Source organism: Mchenga conophoros, linkage group LG22 (assembly GCF_057382185.1).
Source record: "Mchenga conophoros isolate Kocher_MC1m ecotype Shallow Benthic linkage group LG22, M_conophoros_male_GT1.1, whole genome shotgun sequence".
NCBI classification, from domain to species: domain Eukaryota; kingdom Metazoa; phylum Chordata; class Actinopteri; order Cichliformes; family Cichlidae; genus Mchenga; species Mchenga conophoros.
In genome coordinates, this window is record NC_140546.1 from 21,947,082 (window position 1) to 21,969,602 (window position 22,521).

Here is a 22,521-nt window from a genome sequence, read left to right on the forward strand (position 1 = left end):
GCATGACAAATAACATGTTAGATACTCTGTACTTGTCATATGGTATTATGATGTTATCATATATATCATGAAAATTAAATAAACAACAACAAGACAATCGACAAGTCCACATTTTTACATTACAGGTTTTATGTTATTGGAAGGTCTTGTGCTGCACAAGTGTGGACTCCTGGAGTGCTATATACGGACAAAGATTGCTAATTCAAAGTCTTCTATGAACTCAGTCTCTGAATCATTATAAAATAGGTAGCAACAAGACAATATGAGTGAAGGTTACATGAGTAACAATTAGTTTAACTGTCTAACTAAGAAGCTGGCAGCTTCTTTAGCTGAGAACCTGACAGATCTTAGAGCTTCTTCACAACATCATCATCCTCTCTGTGATGAAGAAAGCCCTCTCAGCGCCCGATTTGTTCGTGGTCCTCTTCGAGACCCCCTCATCAGTCTCCACCAGTCCATGAGTCCATGAATTTTGACGAGAGCGAAGTCAACCTCAGTGGGTTCCTGATCTTCTGACCTTTTTTCCACATCATTTTCAGATTTTGGTCTCCTTGTCCTCTTTCCGTGTCCAAAGTTTACATCAAACACCATCCTTTTAGTTTTCCTCAGTAATGCAAAAAAAAGTTAATAATTCTAGAAAACTGAAGTATTATAAGAGTCAAGAAGAAAAGCACCTCAACATTGTATTTCCCTGTTGTCTTTAAGTTATTGTTATTCATTTATATTCCACCACTTCAGAAAATAGAACTGCGTTAAATATATAGTCAGCAAGAAACTCCTATCATAACGACAAGAAACTTGCCTTCAGGCAAAGGTTTCCCTGGCTCTAAACATAGACACGCCCACATGTCGTTTTTCGCGCGAAAAGCGGGACTAGACCATTTTGAGTAATGGGGGAAAGTAGAAATACTACTACTTCAAAACATAGATAAACCTTTTTACCAAAACCTACAAATGAGTGAGACCGTTGTGTTTTGTTATAAACACCGTGAGTGGAGTCTTAAAGTTTAAGCAGTTGGACTTAACTATAAATTAAGCAAAAGATCAGCAAATACAAAACCCCCATGTTTGCATTCGCCGGGCTTTTCTAGCGGTTAGTTTTTAAATACACCTCTATCGCCGAGTCTCATGTAACAAGATAAAAGTTATTGTTATGCCACAGTCTGGTTATAAACAGAGTAAAATGACCCTCACGTCAAAGGTAAGTCGTAGAGCAAATCTCGTGTAAGCGTGGCTTTCTTTTGCCTGTTGGATTTTAGGGTAAAGAAAAGTCCTGCCGAGTCACTAAACGAGATCCAAAGCCGCTAACATTGGTGGCATGGTCGGCCTGAATCACTAAAGTTACGATTCGTTTTCTGAATTATATACAGGCTAGTTCAAAGGTTTCTTTTGTACATGTCATCTGGCGAACCAGCAACTTGATACGTACTCAGCTTCGGATTAGTGTTCAGGTACATTCTGAGTTTAAGGTTGTGGTAAAAATGAGCTGATGCTGGGTTTAGTTTTGTTTTTATGGGGGGGCTTCATGGGTGGGTTCCGGTTTGTTTTTCTGCGAGGTCAAAGGTCAGCTTTGCTGAAGCTGAAAGGGGTGGTTTAGCCAAACAACTGGGACATCAGCTGCTTTCCTGAGACAACGTTTTACACAGCTCATTAGATGACAGATTCATTTACAGCAAGTAAAATCTGAACCTCTTCCCTACACAAATGCCTGTAAACAGACTTTACATTTGATAAGCTGCCTATAAAATTGATCTTGAAGCAGTGATGCTACTATAACATCTGATTTAAGCTGGCGGATTCTTTTATATTTACTTTATCAGTAATGGTGGAGAGATGTTTTTTCTATTGTAAAGCCCACTTCTCCATTTAAAATTTGGAAATCATAAATATCATATGTAATTTAAAAATACTGATTCCTTTTTTTTGCACAATCAGTGCTTTGGTGTCTTCTCTCTATTTGACCTACACTGGCAAAATGTAGGCACCCAAAGTATGTGAAAAGTAGGGCGTTAAAGAGTCATTCACCTTGCCTAGAGCCAGCTTACTCTGATTGGCTACCCCTCACAAACAGAAGGTGGGTGGTACTTCTACGCTCAGCCACAGATGTGTGCCAGAAACTATCACAGATTTTTCCTTTTTGACATTATACAGAGTCAAGTGTGAAGAAAAAAATATTTGTGATAGGCTTGTATCGAATTATTTTAAATTTTTTACCATGTTAAATATGAGCATCTAGAATACAATAGAATTGAATAGCCCTTTATTGTCATTGTACATGGAGGAGTGCATGTGCAGGAGGAGTAGGATATAAATCGTAAGACGACAGGAATAAATGGCAAATAGAAGAAATGTGTACAATCAAGAGGAAGACAAAACAAAAGAATAGCACAACAGGTCACCGTTAGATCTCTCAGAAGAAAAGAAAAACATCATATGAAGAAAAGGCATATTAATATCAATATTATTATTATTAGCCACAGAAAATTAAGGGACTGGAGAATCAAACCGCAATGCACTGTGTGGAGGACCACACATAGGAGTCTGTCAGGATTGACGTGCTTTTGGAGTCAGCCTCAAGTGGCAATGAAAGGAACTGACATGTGCATTTTGGCCTCATTTCACAGCTCTGGAAGTTGCCTCTTGTTTTCACCACACCTTTCACATAGTGGAGAAGCTTGTCCACTAATAGCGAAGTAGCTCCCTCTGGTGAAAAATGTTGACTGCAACTTGTTTAATATGGTGCTTTACATATCTGCCAACAGGCTCCATGCTTCAAATCCAAGTATATAACTGCCGAGCTGGCTCATCTGTTCACCCAGTCAGACAGTGAGGAGGACTTTGAAGGTTTCAGTGATGATGAGGAAGAAGAGGATAGAGGACGCTTTAACAAGCAACTAAGGACCAAAGTATGAAACTGCTAACGCTGTGTTGTTTCACAAAAATGTTACAGCCAAAGCAGAAGCCTGCATGCTTTCTTTTTCTCTGGTTTTCTGCAGGTGGTGGATTCAGAAGAGGACAGTGACATAGACACAGGCTTCCACTCCGATGAGGAGGAGGCCCCACCAGCAAAGAGAAGGAGTCTTTTAGTAGCTCTGAGGTAGGTGCATGTGTAAAACTGGTTTAAGTAAGTTTTGGGTTGTTTTTTAGTTGTTGTTTTTAAGTAACTTGATTAGAGTGAAACTGGGCTCCTTGTCACTGTCCCTAAATCTGTGATTGCTGAATAGAGACTTTTTTTTGAAAACTTTCTCCTCAGGTTTCCTGTCAAAAGAGTGTCTTCACCCAAGAAGGAAACACAAGAGAAAAGTGTTAAAAAGCCGGTCAAAGGAAAATCTCCCTCACAAATATCCAGAGGAAGGCAGAAGGTGAAGCAGAAACAGGATGAAGAAAAGGAGGAGGAGGAGGATGAAGACAAAGAGGAGGAGGAACTCTCTCATAGCCTAAAGAAACGAGACAAGAACATCCAAGAAAACAAGGCCATGGTATTGAACCCTTCCTGCCCTTTCATATTCTGACATCTCAACACATTTACAATAATACAACAGCTTTTTCTTTGTCAGTAGTTCTTAACTTGATTATGTGGTGGTGTTTTTTTGTTTGCTTGTTTTGTTTTGTTTTTTGTTAGCTGGCCAAGTTGTTTGCTGATCTGAGTACAACGATGGCTGACCTGACAGCACCCACCACTCCTCAGGTGAGTATATGTGGCAGTTTCATGTGATGGGAACATAAATAGACAAAAAAAATAAAAATAGTGAAGCAATCTGGAAGCCCATCGAATGTTGTATTGAGGTCAAGACTTCCTGACAGTGTCCTTATGCAATAATGACATTATACTGGTCATTGTTACAAATATAGATAAATTTTAAAAAGCTAATAGCTAATATTACAAGGCTGACTTGCAGTCTGATGATAACCAGCGGTTGTAAAACTGTATTTCAGTAAATAAAATCTCTCACTCGCTGTTTACGTGGAGCTTTTTACCCTCAGCCATAAAAGGCTGATTGGGAATTGCTGTCACCCTGCTGGGCGGCGTAGAAACCTGCTTATTTTGAATGGATACCATAGATGTGTGTAGTAGGAGGCTGAGGGGTAGCACTGGCAGCCACCAGTAATTTTTCTTTTTTAACCTATACTACATGCAACCAAAGCACTGTCAAATTTAATGGGTCCATACTACTCAGACTACAATCAAAAAGCAGAAAATGTCCAGCATCAGTTGGTTAAAATTCTACACATTCTTATAAAGATATAGTCTCATAGAAATAGATGGAAGTATCGGAAGAGTTTATATTTGGTGCATTCAAACTAGGTAGAAATAAGACTATACTTGCTAAGTATATGTCTGTACCGAAGTATGAACCGTTCTTGTAAGTAGGCTTTAAAAACACACACATAATACTAAACAAGAAAACAAATGCAAAACTGGACACTGGTGTGTATGTTTGAGTAAGAGGCATGAACCTCTTAAAAATGTAAAAATATTTTTATAGGTGTTTTTTTTTTTTTTTTTTTTTTCATGCTTTTGTGTTTATTTTGTTTATTTATTTTACAGACTCTACTGTGTTTTTACTGACAAACATTGTCTTTGCTCTATTTCCGCAGAAGAAGAAACGGCTGTCAGAGAGAGCAACGCCAAAGAAACGCAAGTCTGAAACGGACGTGGTGTCAGAAAGGAGGAACCCGTCGCGTAAGGCTCGTCCTCCCGAGAACTTTGCAGTGGAGGAAAAGAGCGAGCCAGTTCATGTCCGAAGCCCCCGTACTGTAGACATCAAGAGACTGGTGGAGGTACAACACCCAGCACACTGTCTGCTGACATATAGCAACACAAACGCATGGATGAACTCAACAGGAAACAAAGGGCTTTTTGATCAAGCAGGTTATTGAAAATTTCATTGTCTTTAATCTGGACTTGGTACAATTTATAGTTAGTGTGATAGCACAGACGTGCATATCATAGTAAATTGTCATAATGACACTCTGTTGGATGTTTAGTTTTGAGAGCTCTGTAGTGGAGTACTGTGTGCACATTTTCCCCCAAACCAATTACTCCTAAAACATCTGCTATGGATTTGATGTATAAAACTGATATTTAGTCAGTAAGGATGAATAAAATTTGTTTGTGGCATTTCACTTTTATGTAACCTGGCAGGTGGACGAGGACCATGTTGGTGAGAAACACAAAAAGAGAAGGAGCCAGTCTTCCAAGAGGAGTCAATATTGCGTGAAGTCGGTCGACGAGATCACCAAAGAAGACCTGGACAACATAGCGTACCGCAGCAAAGACAAGATCTGGGACAAGGAGAATGTGAGTCTCATCAGGCCGTCCTCAGATTTGGGCTAACGGTAGTCTGCAGCAGTGTGTTGTATTCTCAGGTTTCCTGAGTTGGAGCAATTTTTTTTCACACTGTATGTGTGTGTGTGTCTGTGTGTGTGTTCTCTCCCAGGGAAGCTCATGTCACCAGTGCAGACAGAAGACTCTGGACACTAAGACAGTGTGTCGCAGTGGTTTCTGTGTGGGGGCCAAAGGTCAGTTCTGTGGACCGTGCCTCAAGAACCGCTATGGAGAGGACGTATGCACCGTGCTGCTAGACCCGGTTAGTCCTAATCCACATGTTTCTCACTGTGGGTTTAGTCTACCCCAGGCAATCGTGGTTTCTTTTGTCTTTCGAATAAGTAATAATCTTTTGGTTGTTGTGATTACATTCTTAAATTTTCTTTTTAAAATTTATTTTTACAAAAAGTCGCTGCACAGCGATGTGATGCTCGAGGAAGTCTTACATAGTGGACAATGTTCTGAATCTCTTTAAAATCCTCTGTCATCAGGAATTTTTAAATAAAACTAAACTTAGAAGTGAACAGCAGTTGGTACATGCATAGCTCAATGTACAAGGCAGAGAGCGCCCCCTGCTGAAACTTTAATGTAATTACTGGAAAGTCTGAGCACAAAAGGTACAGAATGTTGTAAATTCGACTAAAATATATTAAGGAAAAAATGCTGCTTTGCACATGTATAGGCTTTTTTTTTAACATCAAGTTTTCTTTTAGCTGATGATCATTGCTGATCATCAGCAATGGGAGGGAATGGAGATGAGGAATATCTGTGTTAGCGCATAGTGTCCAGCCTGAGATGTTTCTATGGCAGCTGTGCTTCATATTGATCTTGGTTCTTACACTAAAGAGCTCACATGTGGCTCAGATCTGAGTGAGAGCTGTGATTTAAGTTGAGGAGGAGTTCAGTAAACCGAGGAAGCTTCAACAAACAAAAATCTAACAAAGAGATGAAAGGTTATAGATTTTTCACCAACAATTTGTTACTTATTCTTTATTACTGAGATCAAAGCAGAGACCATTTATATGAATTATTTAATCATTTCCAGTAGAGTGTGCTGAAGCACAGAGCCTGAAGAACAGACAATTAGTGACCAACTGAACAACCAGAGTTGGGATCTTTTCTTTGTAGACGTGGTCGTGTCCCATCTGCAGAGGGATGTGCAACTGCAGCCTGTGTCGTAAGAAAGAGGGCCGCTGTGCCACCGGTATTCTGGTCGGTTTGGCTCGCTACAACGGCCACGACAACGTGCACGAGTATTTGGAGAGGTGAGTCTGTGGTTTGGGATTTTTTTTGTTTTGAATATCACAAACTGGATTTCCCAAGAAACTGATATGATGTAAAATTATTTTTCTAAATTTATTGACGATCAAGGGCACGAATTACTAAACAGCAAAAGTAAATGGCGTGTGAGCGCAATCCCCAAATAGCGCTCATAGGTGTGGTTAGTTTTACAGCTGATTTACAAAAGTTACACTGTTTTATTAAGTACAGATGGAGTCGGTTCATTTTGTTGTCAACCACAGAATAATGTCTTTTTTTTAATGTCTTTAAATAAAACTGCATGTTGCAAATATTATTATCAGTTTGGATACTCGATGTTGGTATTTTATATTATAAAAGCGAACATTTCCTAAAATACCTCATTTTGATGCTTACTAATTGAGTCTGAATGTGAGCGATTACTGAAACAATTACAATGATTAGCCGACACATGAGCTGGATAGATCGTAAATATAAGTGTCGGGTCTTGTTTGCTTTGTATTTGTTGTCTCATTGATTTTTGGGTGTCTTTGGTTGAAGGCCAGTATGCAGGCAGTGATCGATTCGGTCTTGAGCTCTGAGCACCGTGTGTTCAGACTGAAATTGTTGACGGATCAGTGATGATCATAACCACTGGTTGCAGCCTTTATTCAGCCAGCAGCTAAAACCTAGAGCTGTCATGTCTGATGGTGTTTTTTTGTTTTTTTTTTTCTTTCTCCAATGCAGTATTCGAAAAGAGCTGCAGTGAAAACAAGAGACACGATCAGAGGAGAGAACTTGCAAAAACAGATGATATCCAGGGGAGGAGGATCTGATGCTGCACAGTACATGTACTGTAGAAATCATTTTAAATGCACATTTTTAGGTTTAGAGCAAACTTTACTAGACATACTAAATCTAAAGTTTGTTGTTGTTGTTTTTTTAAGCTGAAGCACCTATGCTGTTCTATGTTTTATATATGCTGATTTTTTAAAAATTTTTTAAGACTGCATAAGATGCAGGGATGCTTTTTCTTTGTTTTAAAGCCAGTACTCACTTTTTACTTGGAGGTTTGTTTTCTTTTGGGTCGTTTTTAATCGTGATGTTGCTTGGACAGCTGTAATGTTTTAATTTTTGTGATTCGGGTACAAACAGAGCCTTTAACACAAACTACTGTTTTAAAACTGAGTTACTTTGCAGCTTTCCTCTCAGTCTACTGTTTATCCTAATAAAGGACATTACTATCTGAACAGTTTGTTGTTTTTTATGCAGTACTATAATAATCATAATCATCATAATAATAATAATAATAATAATAATAATCATCTAAGTGTTAGAACAGTTCAACCCTTTTTTGGAATTTGTTTGACATAAAGTTGTGAATAATTAATTTCTGAACCAAGGCTCAGCTTCAGTTTGAGGAGGTTTGCTGTATTTAGACTCTTTGTATTTGTAAAAAAAAAATTAAAAATGCAGGGCATCCTCAGGTTCTGGTCATGAATTTATGTCACACCAAAACAAATGTCTAATCAGCCAATCACGTCGACTGAAACTCAAAGCGTTTAGACACGCAGACATGGAGGAGAGGACATGCTTGAATTCAAACTGAACATTAAAGGAAAAAGTAACTTTTGTTGGTGTCCAGTTAGTTTTGGACCCTTTCTGAACTGTGTAGATGCAAGTGAAGTGAGTACCTTCTAACTGACCCATAAAGATCCTCGTGGTTCAAACAGTATTTTGATAGGAGTTAAGATTAGTTGAGTTAAAACTTTTCATCAAGTGCACCGAGAGAAATTTGACCGTGATTTCCCACAGAGTAACACCATGTCAGTATTTACTGCAGTCGAGCTCAAAGCTGTTGGCTTTCATCTTCAGATGGTGAATTTAAGTGTATGGGAATTAAAGAGCATTCTGATCGGTACATTAATTTCAGGCTTATTTTTCATTGGTGGATTTGTCTTCAGCAGGCAGCTGGTTCAAATCAGGGCAGTTGATGACTTGTAGAATCATTTTTTCCGACTGGATGATTAGAACTGAAAGCATTTGTCTGTAGTTGATTCGCCCACATTTCAACTCATCTAACCTATTTTAATGTCTCTGGTTTTAGTGTGTAAAGGTGATCTCCTAATTAACACACAGTGAGTCTTAAAGTGAAATCCACAAAACAGTTCAAGATTAAGAACTATTTTACCTGTACATTTGATGCCAGTTCCCCTCTTTCTCTATATGTCACTCACTCGCTGATACTCAAACACAGAAGATATTCTGCAAATATTACGGTGTTTCCTGCTTGAACTTCAGCTTTGAACAGCTCTGCACTTTGGCTTTCGTGTGAATCATTCATTGTATTTGTTATTCAACATTTTTTTTCACCAAAGATTCAGCAGTTATAAAAATATAAATCAAACCATTTTTTAAGGAAATGTATTCTGCGGTTTTATATACCAGTTTCAGTTACTGTTGTTAATATGTTAACAGTAAAAATAAGTTTTCTTAAAAATAATAACACTACTGTTATGTTACTTACTGTACTTGTGGAGGAACCCTAAGAGACTCTTATAGACATCTAAAGGAAAAATATTTTTTAAATATAGATGCAGATTCATGCAGGAATATTCATGAGTTTTGTTTTTTTTATTTGATTTGATTTTGTAGTGTGAGAACAGACAGATGGGAGTCTCATAGTCAGTCAGTTTCTCTGGCTCTGAAACAGCAACAGACCTTTGAGTTTTTGGAAGACGCCCCGTTCTTTCTTCTTTGTCTTCCTGATTTTAAGGTCTTCAGACTTCTCTGGAATATTGATAACAGATACAGCTGACTGAGACATGGATGGAGTTTTAGAAAGAGGTTCCTCACAGGGAACTTTCAAAAGGAGGTTCTTCACTGAGGGGAACAGCAGGCATTGGCCGACTTTCAGACTTTTTGGCAGGGTCTTTCAGAAGGACATTCTTCATTGGAAAGAACATCAGAAATTGGTGGAGTTTCAGAAGGGGGCTTAAAGATCTTGGATATATCGTTCTTTTCTACATCTGCAATTGAAATGAGCAGCACTGGCACAAAGTTTGCACTGTTGGTGAGTAGAATTTCTTGAGGATATTTGTCTCTGATTTTCGTCAGTATGCTGTGGACCATGTCATCTCTAATGGAGCAGGAGAAGATTGCCTGGCTTTCCACCGCTGTGAGAGTTTTGTTGACATGATCCAAAGTGGCCTTTGTGATACTGAAGGAGATTATGCTCAGATTCTGGGAGGCCCTGTTCAACAGGGGGCGAGGAGGAAGCTCCAAGAAGCCCTGCAGGACGCAGGGAACTACCTGTATAACCAGTTCATGTGCGGTGAGCAGTTTGGTGCTTTGTGCTTCCTGATGCTTCTCTTTCAGGATCTGAATGTAATTTCTCACCATGCTGAGGACTTTAGGTGTTCTGTAGAGTAATGTTATAAGAATGATCTTTTAAACATATTTAAAGAATCACAGAAATATTGAAACACTGTAGCTGGACTATTAAGAATCTCACTGATATTTAGGTCGTACGGCCTAAGGAGCATCCACGCTTGAAACTTTATATCCCTCATTTTGTTAATGACATTCACGGCCCAAACCTAAGATGAAAAACACATTTACAGGGCATTTTATTCTAGAGGTTATGTGAACATAATGAAAAAAATAAATCTCCAAAAGTTTCAGAAGAGGTTTGGCTTCTTCTTCATCGAAACCATCTAATTCAAACTCTCAAAGCCTTCAAAAGAAAACAAAAGAGAGGTTTTCTCACAGCATTAACTCACTGCTATCTGAGTCTCCACCAAAAGATCTCTTAGATCTTCATGTTTGATGGGATTTTGTTTTCCTTCTGAAGCCTAAGAAACTCCATCATCATTGCAATCTAGAAATAAAAGGAGACATTTGAACACCACCAAACTCAGGTCCTCGGAAATTACCTGTTTTATGTTCGTTTTGGTTTGCATGGATCTGGGTCTTACCTGAGCCCTGTAGCCTGGAAGATATCAGCAGGTCTTCACAGCCATGTCGTAAATGCATGTGTTGAACAAAACCTGTCAAAGAAATAACGAGTTACTCATTGTCATTTAAACTGATCGTCAGTTTGTCAGCTTTTAAAACTACATCAAATTCTTTAAACTGAAATGCAGTAAAAACAAATACTGTCACATACCCTGATGGGTTTGTAGATTCCTCTACTTGCTTCCATTGAAATGTTGTAGTTGTATCACAGTCGGGAACAAAAAATGTCAAAAAATTGTGTAATGTACAATGTAGACCTTACTCTTTATGTCACTCACTTGCTGACACACACACACAGACACACACACAGAAGACGTTTTGCAAAAATTCTGTTTTTTTTTTTTTTTTTAGATGATTGAGTTTAGGCTTTTAAAATACATCATTCCACTCTTAAAGTAATTTAATGAATATGAGATTTCAATATTCATTCAGATTTTTCCTAAATCTAAATTTTCTTTGATCATTGTACATGTACAACTTTAAAACTTTGTCTGTGTGAACTTTATCTTATCATAGGTGAATGATTCGATGTATTTCCGTTAAATTTAACAAGCTTCCCAAAAATGTCAGCAATTAGAGGATTTCAGAAAGAAAAAGAAAAACCCTATGAAATGCTAAACTAATGGTGCCAAAGCCATACATATACAGGCTACATGCTAAATGACTTCAGCTCTCACAGTGGTCGGTATTACATCAGAGTATCTTCAACAAGAGGTAAGGGGGGAATCAAGCTCACGTGTTTAAACTACAACACAGTAACCTAACAGGCTGCACCAGCCGAGCCTGAATAAGCAGTTATTTTGTGTGTATCTGGTGTTATTTAGCCCCGGCGAGTGGGGTCAGGTGCAGGTCATCTGCTGGTCCCTCTGGTTACCAGCTTGTGTCATGTGAAAGCATGGTCAGAGGTTATCCTGAGGTCACCGGCTCTCTATGCATCTCATTATTGTGCAGCATGAGTGAGAAAATGATTACAGCTATCATTTGAAGCTCTAATCTTACCCATGATGATCAGTGTGGGTCTCCTGGTTCTCACTTAACATTACTGGGATTTTTAAGCACTGAAGAGCCACAGAGAGGCTTTATTGTAGAAAAATTCCCCCCCTCATGCTTCAGTGTGTGATAGGAGAATAAGAAAGTCTGCCTTTGTTCTGATACTTCTATAGCTTATTAGATTAAAATAATTGATACCTACAAAACTTGACAGAAGCACCTGAGGGTGCAGAGAGAAGAGCTGCGAACTGTTTTTGAAGTGCTTCAAAGGAGTGACGCGCCAAAGGTACACGTGAGGTGCCAACTACGTGACACGCTTTGTAAACCCGACAGAGTGACTTGTGGGTGAACCCTCACAGGCTTGGCGCTTGCCGTTGCAATTAAGATGTTGTTTTTGTTGATTATTTTTATTTCTGGAGTTTCCATCATCTAAGAAAAACCTCCAGAAATATACAAGAAGAAATTCATTCAAGCAGGTTTGACAAATTTCTTATTGAGTGTCAAACGATTGTCCTGCGACTCAGGTCGGATCTTCACAGCGCCATTCTGAAGGCCACAAGTGGCACAAAGAGAAACCCGGGAGCAGAAATTGTTCCCACAGGGAGGGCGGCTACTTCATCATCACCGCTGTCAAAACACAGCTGAGAGAATACCCAGTAATAAGGAGGCGGCACGAGTTATAGCTGTGTGTCTGTGCAAAGAGCACCATATGTAAAAATAAAATAAATTCGCAGTGACTCACTCCCCACTCAGAATCATCAGAGATGAAATGTGAGCCTCACTTTAAGAATCACTTTATTGTCAAGTGTTATGCAGGCAAAGCATCTTTTCTGCTTGTAATTTTTCTTCCCTTTTTTTTTGTTTTTTGTTGACATAACACATTTGTACAAACCAGTTTTAAAAATATCAATAAACTGGAGCCTTTGAGGCTGTCCTGCCAAAAAACCCATTATCAAATGTCATGGAGACGAACAAACATCTTTAGAAAAAGATTTACAAATGAGATGTCACTACAAAATATCAAAGAAAGAAAAAAAAAGAGAAGTCGTCACACAAAATATTACCAAAAAACATCTAAATTTGTTTGGTATCAACCTTTTTCAGCTTTAAACAATAGTAACTTTTTTTCTCCTTTTTTTCTTTTTCTTTTTTTTTTTTTTGTTTTTTTGCTTTCTTCTTCTTTTGTTTGTTGATTTTTTTTTCTCCAAAAACACGTTATGGCGCAGAGAGAAAAGAAAACAGAAGAAGAAATGAACAGCGATGGTCAGACATAGGAAGACAAAAAAAGAAAAAGAAAAAAAACAGAAGCACAGAGAATAAAGAAGAGAGAAGCAGCACTACGGCAAAGAACTGAAACATGCTGTACACAACCTCAGAGTCAACGCGCACAAATACAAGTCCAGCAAAAAGGCAAATATTACAAATCAAGGATAAATAATAAATTAGCCATACACAGTGGGGGTCCTGTGTGTTAACATACTTAAGGAGGGGTGGGGGAGTTAAAAGAATTGATAAATTTTATAAAATAAAAGCATCTTATTATTATTTTTTTTAATTTCAAATGAATATACGCACTGAACTAACACAGAGAAACACCACCAGAAAACATTTCGTAATATCCACGTAGCTAAACGGCCTGACCGACTCCCACCCAACAGCTCCGTCTTATATATATACCTGCCTGTGCTTTGGTTTGCACTCCGCGTCACCCTCTTACAAGTCCGGAGAGCTCCCCTCTGACTCTGTCCGGCTCACTCCGGAGATCCCTCTGTACGACAGCTTGTGTTAAGGCAATTGTGGTACATCGGTCATGTAGCGGGGTGGGGGGTTTAGAGGGGCGGTCATTAGAGCACAGAAAGCAAAAAAAATTTGAAAAGAAAGAAAAGAAAGCAACGCTGTCACCACAGTTACGCCGACCGTGCCGTGTTGTTTTGTTTTATGTAAAACTGTCAAACACGTGGCGGTGTGAAGTGTGCAGCCGTGATGTCAAAGCCACCCTGTGGTACCAGGTCATCCGGACTACGGCGCTGCCTTCCTTAATCTTAGAGCGAACTGGCTTGTTGTATTAACAAGAGAAAACTTCCCCTGACAATGTAAACATGGTTTCACTAGGATTGTCATTATTACAGTATTGCTTTCACTACACAAACAAAGTTGTAGAAAGCTAGATTGTTTTTCTCTATAGAAACCCTTTTTTTTTCTAATGGCCACTGCGCCTCAATAGGAATGCATTTTATAAATCTTTTTTTATATGTGCTTTTTTTCCTCCCCTACTCTTCTTTTTTCTTCTCTTTTCTTAGAATTATCCCCCTATATTTGTCATCTGATCGCAAAAGAATCAAACACCTGAATCTTATCTGAGGACTTAAACCTGAACCATGAATAAAAACTCAAATTAGGTAGATCCTCTGCAGGACAGCATGGGAGTACACACTCATTCACACAGCTCACATTTACACCCACCCCCCTCCCAATACTGCCCCTGTTCTGTCACTGATCTGCAACAGCTCTGTACCTTGATTGACCCTCAGCACTGCCTGACAGGTGTGAAGCAGGAACACAACTTTTGTGCATAGAGTTCTGTTGTGATTAGGAAAATGTCTCTCAGTGTCGGGTGGTTTCAAATTCAGCAGGTCCCCTGCCTTGTGCTAATCTGCGTACATCCCTTCCCCCGCCACACCTGAAATTCTTAATAGATTAAATTTTTATAAATGCCAAACTAATCTTTGATACACTCTAAATTTCTCTATTTTGTTATTATACGCGTTAGTTTTGTTTTAGACTGTTTATATTTTTCAGGTTTCCCTTCATCGCATGGATCCCTGCCCGTCCCTTTAGAGTCTCTTCGTGAGCGAACCCTTTCAAAATAAGGTCAAATTTTAGAAAAAAAAGGAAGAAAAACAAAAGAGAAAAGTAACCCCTTACAGTCTATGCAAAGACCTCCAAAAAAACAGGAAGCCAGCCTTCCAGCGAAGAGACGGGAGGCAGGCGCCTACTCAAACTCCTCCTCTTCCTCCTCCTCTTCCTCCAGGTGATTGGAAGTGGTCGGCGTAGCGGGGTCAGAGTCACGTGACAGTGTTGCTACGGCGACAATCTGCGGGGAGGCGCCGAGGTCCTCGGGAGTGTCTTCCTCCATGTCGTCAGTGGTGATGATTGCCACCGCGGCGCTGCTCTTCTTGTTCTGGTGGGTCTTGATGTGCTTCGAGAGGTGGTCGCTGCGCATGAAGCGCTTGGAGCATTCGGGACACTCAAAGCGCTTTTCTCCTGCAACAGTGTGGAGAACAAAAAAGTCAGACTAATGTTTTAAGGAAGACTTTAAAAGAAAGAAAGTAAAGAAAAATTGTGATTCCACCTATTTTTGCAGCTTTTCTCTGCCCTATAGATTATTTGGGTGGTGGGAAAAAACAAAAACCTTTAAAGGTGCCACTTTGGCTTCTGCTGGACATTTCTCAAGAACTGAGGGTAAAATTAAAACATTGCAGCTCTAGTTTGTATTCAGCAGTGAATTCAAATTCAATTCAAAATCACCCTGCATGTCTGTGTCTATGCTTTCTCCCACCTGTGTGTGTTCTCCGGTGTCTCTGCAGCTCGTCGCTCCGGGTGAACCTCTTGCCACAAAAGATCCAGTTACAGACAAACGGCCTCTCACCGGTGTGCCAGCGCAGGTGGGCCCGTAGGTGGGATGTCTTTCCATAGACCTTCCCGCAGCCCTCCATGTGGCAGATGTGCTGCTTTTTCTTTGTGGGATCCCCGCTGTTCCTACAACACAAACTTCTGTTATGAGTGAGGACCAGGAGGTTTGTGTGTGTGTGCTACAGATCAAACTCAAAATACTCCTATAATAATTACATGTTTATATTTGTAATTCCATAATTTTTATATTACAAAGCCTTTTGCTTATCCCCCCCCCCCCCCCCCATATACTCTGTAACCCTAAAGCTTTAGCATTACCTGAAAGAAACGCATGCAGGAAAACAAACGTTCTCAGGCAAAGTCCCTCCCCTAAACCAAATAGAGCATTTCCTGTAGTGAGAATATGGCTGTCATGCACTCCTCCTGTTGCTGCGTGTTGTGTTTAAGAAGCCAATTCTCATGACATTTTCAGTGCTTCATGTGTGAAAACAGTTTTAGATATAGTTTTGTGCTTTTGTCTCATTTAGTATGTGCAGATGCATGAATTGTCAAGTTGGACCCCGCCTTCTCTTTCAGTCGTTTGCCTGCACCCCACCCCCACTTCTCCTCTGCATTTGCAAGCCTCAGAAGTTATCTCACGAGCACTGGGCCCAACTGCCAACGCGTCTGTGTATGTTAAGCAGCGTAGCAGAACAAGGTACAAATTTTTTATGAATCAGGAAGTAAACTTTATGTCTCATTAGCATATATACATATATATATATATTTTTTAAAAACATTATATGGACATGGTAACCAATATATGAGTATGTAAAATTTCAGCTTAGGAATCCTAATCTTTTATTCAAAAGCAATTAAAATTCAATTGCATCTTTTTTTAAACCACTGTTGGTGCATGATATTGAAAATTCTGGAAACAATAATTTTTTTTCTCAATGTTCTCAAAATTGAGAACATGTAATTTATGGATTTATGGAGAATGAACTGTGTCAGTCTTGTCAGTTTTGTTAATTTGTTAGTAGTAATCAGTACAGAGAGAAAACTGCTGTGAGGTGATGAAAAAAAATCCACTACGGAAAGACTTTTAAGTCCAAAAACAAAAAACTGCTTCCTTTGAGATTGTATAGTTTGGATTCACTATAACTTCTGAGCCTTCAAAGTCCCTTCAAAGACTAGAAATAATCATGAGTATCTTATGCATGCTTTGCATACCTTCCCTCTCCATCCCTGCAGTTTGGACAAGAGCAGGCAACACGTCGAAGCCTCTTGCTGGGCGGTCCCTCCTGGTCTGAAGAACTTTGCACAGAGCTCAGCTGGTCTGGACTCATTGACGAGCCTGATGCAACATTGCCCACAGTGACAGTCACTGGAGACGACTGAACTTTGACCCCATCTTGACCCTGTGGTTGACCTGGAGGATGATTGAAAGTGTGTAAACACATGATCAAAAACAAGAACAGTTTCTATATTACAACAGAGAAAGTTAAAAAACAAGAACACCTTTGACTACAGGCTGTACATACAATATGGAGCCACCATTATATCTCCCATTGGTTTGAGGTGATCTGCTTTGAAACTTTAGGCCTAAAGCATATGCTGCATTGTCTGTTCTATTCTAAATGTACTAAATGAGCATATGAATTTCACTCAAGAAGACTTGAAACTAACACTTAAAGCCTTTAACTCTTTAGGAAAATAATTGCTGAGGTATTAAGACAAGTGAGATGTAGTATCATTTTTCATAGACTTTTCTACAAACTGATACCAAGAGAGTCACCCTCTGCTGATCACTAGAAAGAATGTAGTTCAATGACTTGGTCTTCACTTTAAAGACAGAGAGGCAACATGCACTTTTATTACAGACTATGTGTCATACACACAGTCTAACTGAGCAAGCAGGAGAGCAGGACATCCTTTAATTCAAGCTTTATAGATTAGTTTGTCATGATATGAGGGATTAGCGCACTGGACTAATATGATATTTTCTCAAGAAATAAAGACTCTCTGTCTCCACAACCCCATTGCATTCACGGTTTATGAAAGTGAGCAGATTGGTGCTGAATACGCATTTAGACAGTTACTCTCATAATGCCCTTACCCTGTAGACCAGTAATAGTGAGTGGTACGCCCTGCACCTGGACCCCAGCTGTGCTCAGTCCTGCAATGCTGACCGTCTGCACCCCTGACCCAGGGTTTATCTGGGCTGCACTTAGCGTCAAGGGAGCTCCACTAAGAGAGACTAGTCCCCCACTTCCAACTGCAGTCCCACCAGCTACCGGAGCCAGCGTCAGCTGCTGTGGCACAGCTGTCCCGAGACCACCCTGCAGGGAGACTCCACCGGGTAGCTGCAGCGTTTGCCAGGTGAGCTGCCCAGAGGGTGATAGGGTTGGGGTACGAATAAGGACCTGGGCAGAGTTCGGGAAGGCCTGGATGGGCTGCAAGGTCTGTCCTGGAGCCAGCTGCAGGGTCTGAATGTGCTGAGGTTGCTGTTGGCCCTGTGCCTGACCCTGACTCTGAGCCTGGGGCTGCAGCTGGATCTGCTGCACCAACTGGTGCCCCACCTGGCCCACAATCACCTGCTGAATGGCTCCAGGTGTGTCTGTCTGGTTCTGTAGCCCGTTGGTCTGATTCTGGCTTTGAGAGTCTGCCTCGCTGCTCTGCACTTGGGCGTCAGCTGATCCACCCTCTGATCCAGCTGAAACCACTTGAGCCACATCAGGCACGCTGTCGCCTTCAGCTACTGCCATTGTTGATCCAGCTGCAGCTGTGGTAGGAGCCACCCCTGACACAGCTGTTGTCACCAGCTGGTTGCCATTAGCAACAGAGAATGTGCCATCTGCTGATTGGATAAGCTGCACAGCTCCACCCCCTCCGACATTATTGATCACAGGCAAAGCCAGGGTCATGCCACCAAGGTTTATAGGTACTGTGGTCATGACAGGAGTTTGGGAGCCTTGCAGAGTCTGCAGCTGAAGTGGGAATGACTGCGCAGGACGGATCTGCAGTGGAACCGTCTGATTGGCTGTACTCGTCAGGATGGCCTGCTGGTTGGTGGGTTGAATGATAGCTTGGGTCTGGCCCGAACTCTGGATGAGCTGAACCTGCTCGGGAACGGCCCCGATGGACGCTGTTTGAGGGCTGATGTGGATCTGCTGTCCATCTGCAGTCTGCAAGTGCGGGATGACCTGATACTGGACTCCTGCTCCGGCATTGGGCAGGTTCTGAACCTGGATGATCTGAAATTGCTGCTGCTGATTGGCTGCGACACTGTTGGTCCCACCTACTGCCTTTACCTGCCCAACAGGAAAGGAGCAGTAAATCAGTTATGTGGACAAGGATTAAAAATTGATAAAAACATTTGCACAAACACACCACTCCCCTCACCTTACGTCCACCAGGTGAGCTGTCATTAGTCAAGGTGGTGGCCACGGTCACAGCAACAGGTTGACTGGTGTTCTCCTTGGCCATAGTAGGCGCTGCTGTAATGATCTGCCAGCCGTTCCCTGTGAACTGTGCCGGGACCAGTTCTAGCTGCTGGGGCACTAAGGCCTGACCCCCAGCTGTGTCCACCACTATTTGACCCTGGATCTGTCCCGCCTGCAACTGGATCTGACCAGCCTGGACCTGGATCTGCTGGGCCCCTGCTTGGCCCTGTGCCCCCTCTGCTCCCCCCTGCCCTCCGATCTTACTGCAGGTGGCTGCTAGCAGAGCCAATGGAGAGGGCTGAGAGGAATCCTAGAGGAGACGGTGGAGGAAAGGGGATGGAGGAGTAATGGATGGATGGATGGGAGGGGTGAGAAGGGTGATAGGGAAAACAGGAGTGACAGGTGAAGGAAGGACAAGAAGGGAGTCAGGGTTAGAAACATACATTAACAGCTTGTACGCATACACAAACAAAGCCAAAGAGTACATGTGCAAAGATAAAAACGCTTAAGGCTGGGGATGATAGCAGGTATCATTGCAAACGCTCACGCAATGATTAATTTTAAATGAATAAGAGAAAAAGAGCGAGGGGTGGGAAATAACATGGTGCAGAAAAAAGAAACACAAAAAGCTGAGTGAAAGCGAGAGAGAGAGCTGTCAGTGGAAGTGGGCGGTATTACAGGAAGCGAGTGGGTGGGCGTGTGAGAACCACATTTCTGTTTTCTGAGAACACTGGAAGAAAATGCCGCCTTCTCTCTCCTCCCTTTTCAAAGGAACTAGGTCGCAGGCAAATTTTTAATGCTCAACACCTCACAACAGTGCACGGGGAAACAGCCTAGATTTTGTAACAACTACAACAGCAGGAAAATTAACACAGCAGCGATGCTCGTCATGCACATTTAATGACAATAAGATGCGCTCAAGAACAGCTGCCTGGCTCAAAAATAATCTCAAAGATATATATGTATACAACCTGCTGCAGAGAGAAGTTTCACAGTCTTGGGGCCACTTAACCAAAGCTGCAGGTCTTTCAATAATATCCACGTGCAGAATTAAATCATTCTGACCATAATTCAAACAGACAGTTCAAAAAGTATAGCGGCTGAAGTGTGACAGCCGTGTAAGCCTATTCATGAGGCTCTGGGTTGGCTCACTGTAGGGCTGCACAGAAGCAGGAAGTGGAATTCACCAGAGAAACGCCCCCAGAGGTGTCTGGCTGGCTAGGCTGGGAGGGAGGGAGTACATTTTTGGCCTACAGGCAAGGGAAAAGTAACGAACTATAATAAACTCCTGTCTCCTTGCTTTTACCTGTGATCCAGAACTTTTCCCCCTTTTAGATGCTTTCCCTCCTTCAGTTCCAGATGATTCCTTCTTCGAGTCTGTGAGGAAGAGGCAGAAATGTTAGAATATTTTCAATTACAATATTATCACATGGGGATTACTGAGTACTACAAAGTCCCGAGCAGTATACGGGGCACTGCATGCTGCAAATAAAATCCAAGCAAAAAAATAGCATATATGGCATCACAGAGGTGATCAATATAGACAGAAGAGAAACCAGTAACCTTATCATCAATATCAAAGGGGCATTGAGCTTCCTATCTGTCAAACGGCTATAAAGAGGGAAGGAGGGGTGGAGACGGGGAGGGGGAGGGTACCTACCACTCATAACGCATTAATATACCGAGAGGGAGAGGGTGTAGTTCACGGTAGAAGGCCGGCCGGGTACACAGGCGGAGGACGGCCTATATGTTCGGCTCTGAGCCGTGGCGGATCTGCCCGTTTGACGAAACCACCCACCGGCCAGGAAGGGCGGTGCCAAGCGCAGGAACAATCAAACAGCCCCAAATAACGGAAATAACAGAGAGAGCGGTGACCGTCCCCGGTCCGCCGGACACCTCACAGATCCGTCGTATGACTCCTTTACCGGATAGACAGTCCATAAACGAACAAATTGGCGGTTGTCAGAGTGATATCCACAGAGAAGTTGGCAGTGTGTGACCGTAGAGGCCCACCCACTTCCATTTAAGCATCAGGACAACACCCTCCTCGCAGCTCCTGCCTGTCACCGCTGTTTCTCACGCCGCACGACGCGGGGACGCCTCGTCGCTGTCCGTCGCGCGCCGAAAACAAACCGTCACCTGTGTTGGTATTTTAAGCGTGTTCCCCTTTTTTTCGTGCACAATTGATTTTTTTAAAGGGGGGGATACAGGGAGATAGCTGTGGCTTTTGTGGGCGGATGCGCTCCTCCCACATATTCAGATTGGACGACGGGGCTCGGCGTGCGAGGGTCGAGATGGGAGTTGTATTTTGGTGAGGCCTCGCCTTCTCGAACTGGCTAGCGCGAGCGGGACTACAACTTCCGTGATGCTCCGGCTTGTCGGTTGGGTTTGGAGCGGCGGTGTCGGTAGTCATGTTGGTGTGAGAGCGAGAAGGAAGGGCGGCGACTTCTGTGTTGTGGGGGTTGGGCAAACGGGAAAGGAGGTGTGTGCGCGCGCCCGTGTGTTTTGTGCACGCGTGTCAGTTTCAGAATGTCAGTAACGGTTAAAAAATTAAAATAATCAGGGAAACAAACGATTTAATTATTTTTGAAATCATTTAAAAGGTGAAAATGCAACAGTGTTGCTTCTAAGCTGATGTACGTCTATTTATTTACCTCATCTATTTCCCCCCTTGTTGTCAACTTTAGATCCTATGAAGTAGAAAATTACGTCATTGCGTTGCCAGAGGCTTTAGGAAATTCACACTAGTACAAGATTTGTGTGTGTGTGTGTGTGTTTGTGTTGTTATGCAATTGTGAATTGAATATGTGGGTTCTGATTGGCTAGTTCAACAAAAAAGGTTCTTCAGACAAATTGAACTTTTGGGATATGCATTATAGCTTCATTCTGCCAATCAACAGTAATTTTTACAGTGGGGGAAACGATTATTTGATCCTTTTGAACAACTTGTATTTGAATTTAGTTGCAAAGAAATAAACTGTCTCTAATTGTTATGAAAGTTTTATCATGGAGAGAGACTACTTGGATACTAACCCCGAGTTGGTCTCCAATCCATCGGAGTATGTGTGTGAATTTTAGGTAGGAAGCACTTAAAAGCATAGAAAAAAGTGCTTGTGTGAACTGAGTGTGAATGTGGCATGTTGTATAAAGCGCTTTGGGTGCTCTAGGAGAGTAGAAAAGTGCTATATGTGACTTCAGCTTGGGTACCTTGATGGATTTGGTAAACAGGCTAACATCCCAGACTGCCATAAACCACAGATGTTTAAAAGAATGCTAAGAATCTGAATAACTGATGCATTTAAAAAAGATCATCTACTAACTAAATCACAGTAAATATAGTAATTATTTATTTGTTCATTAAGTGACTTTCTAGAAGCTGGTTGCTTATATAATCCAGCTACAATACACACTGTTTTCTGTTTAGACCAATAATACATAAGCAGTCCATCTGTTTAAGCATTCAGGAGCTGTCCACGAAATAAGAATCAGCCTGGCATGATAACTTTAGCCCATAAAGTGACACTGTTACTACTGTTCTGTAAATGCATCTGGGGTGGTTTCAGGCCGAGGAACAACAGCTGTACTTAAGTGTCTAAATAGAAACAGAAGTCATGTCTGTCATTCTAGTGACAAAACCTCTTTCAGACTTCTAAACAGTGTGTTTTTGATGCATCTGAGAAGTAGGGGTTTGTGATGAAGCAGAAGGCCTGTATGAGGGCCTTTAGGCCTGTATTGGTTTCTCCGTGGCTTTAGCCAGTCACAGCCCTGGTTCTCCAAGCAGAAAACATCATTAGCAAGAGGCCAACTGAGGTTATGGCTCCGGCTCACAGGGGAAATATTTAGGCTTATAGACTGGCAGCCAAGGCAATGCAGTTGTCTCAGTGTCTC

At 41.5% G+C, this 22,521-nt stretch overlaps 2 protein-coding genes and 1 long non-coding RNA gene across 3 annotated transcripts; 1 reads left to right on the plus strand and 2 right to left on the minus strand.

Moving 5' to 3' along the window:
• Positions 1-945: 945 nt before the first annotated feature.
• Positions 946-7,909, plus strand: cdca7l (cell division cycle associated 7 like). Its single transcript, XM_085262220.1, has 10 exons — positions 946-1,201; positions 2,763-2,906; positions 2,997-3,097; positions 3,254-3,479; positions 3,623-3,688; positions 4,600-4,782; positions 5,147-5,302; positions 5,442-5,591; positions 6,458-6,594; positions 7,316-7,909. The coding sequence occupies exons 1-10, from the start codon at positions 1,154-1,156 to the stop codon at positions 7,335-7,337; spliced, it is 1,233 nt and encodes a 410-aa protein (XP_085118346.1). The 5' UTR covers positions 946-1,153; the 3' UTR covers positions 7,338-7,909.
• Positions 7,910-9,229: 1,320 nt separating this feature from the next.
• LOC146549446 (uncharacterized) lies at positions 9,230-11,075 on the minus strand. The gene is made up of 4 exons (XR_014890480.1): positions 10,546-11,075; positions 10,351-10,448; positions 10,083-10,167; positions 9,230-9,989 (listed from the first exon to the last, which is right to left on the minus strand). It is a non-coding gene; the product is annotated as an uncharacterized LOC146549446 (long non-coding RNA).
• A 2,719-nt stretch (positions 11,076-13,794) lies between these two features.
• sp4 (sp4 transcription factor) lies at positions 13,795-21,069 on the minus strand. The gene is made up of 7 exons (XM_085262454.1): positions 20,294-21,069; positions 19,940-20,010; positions 18,593-18,943; positions 17,307-18,501; positions 16,421-16,619; positions 15,135-15,334; positions 13,795-14,839 (listed from the first exon to the last, which is right to left on the minus strand). Exons 1-7 carry the CDS (start codon positions 20,298-20,300, stop codon positions 14,568-14,570), a joined length of 2,295 nt encoding a protein of 764 aa, XP_085118580.1. The 5' UTR covers positions 20,301-21,069; the 3' UTR covers positions 13,795-14,567.
• Between the last annotated feature and the right edge of the window lie 1,452 nt (positions 21,070-22,521).

What these genes read in the sequence shown, in the direction of transcription:
- cdca7l (XM_085262220.1), top strand. Translation starts at nt 1,154, where the DNA reads ATGCCACAGTCTGGTTATAAACAGAGTAAAATGACCCTCACGTCAAAG. An exon ending in TCCAAGAAAACAAGGCCATG is followed by an intron (nt 3,480 to 3,622) that starts GTATTGAACCCT and finishes GTTTTTTGTTAG; the next exon opens with CTGGCCAAGTTGTTTGCTGA. An exon ending in CAGCACCCACCACTCCTCAG is followed by an intron (nt 3,689 to 4,599) that starts GTGAGTATATGT and finishes CTATTTCCGCAG; the next exon opens with AAGAAGAAACGGCTGTCAGA.
- sp4 (XM_085262454.1), bottom strand. An exon ending in GCTCACCTGGTGGACGTAAG is followed by an intron (nt 18,502 to 18,592) that starts GTGAGGGGAGTG and finishes CCTGTTGGGCAG; the next exon opens with GTAAAGGCAGTAGGTGGGAC. An exon ending in TGCAGGGATGGAGAGGGAAG is followed by an intron (nt 15,335 to 16,420) that starts GTATGCAAAGCA and finishes TTTGTGTTGTAG; the next exon opens with GAACAGCGGGGATCCCACAA.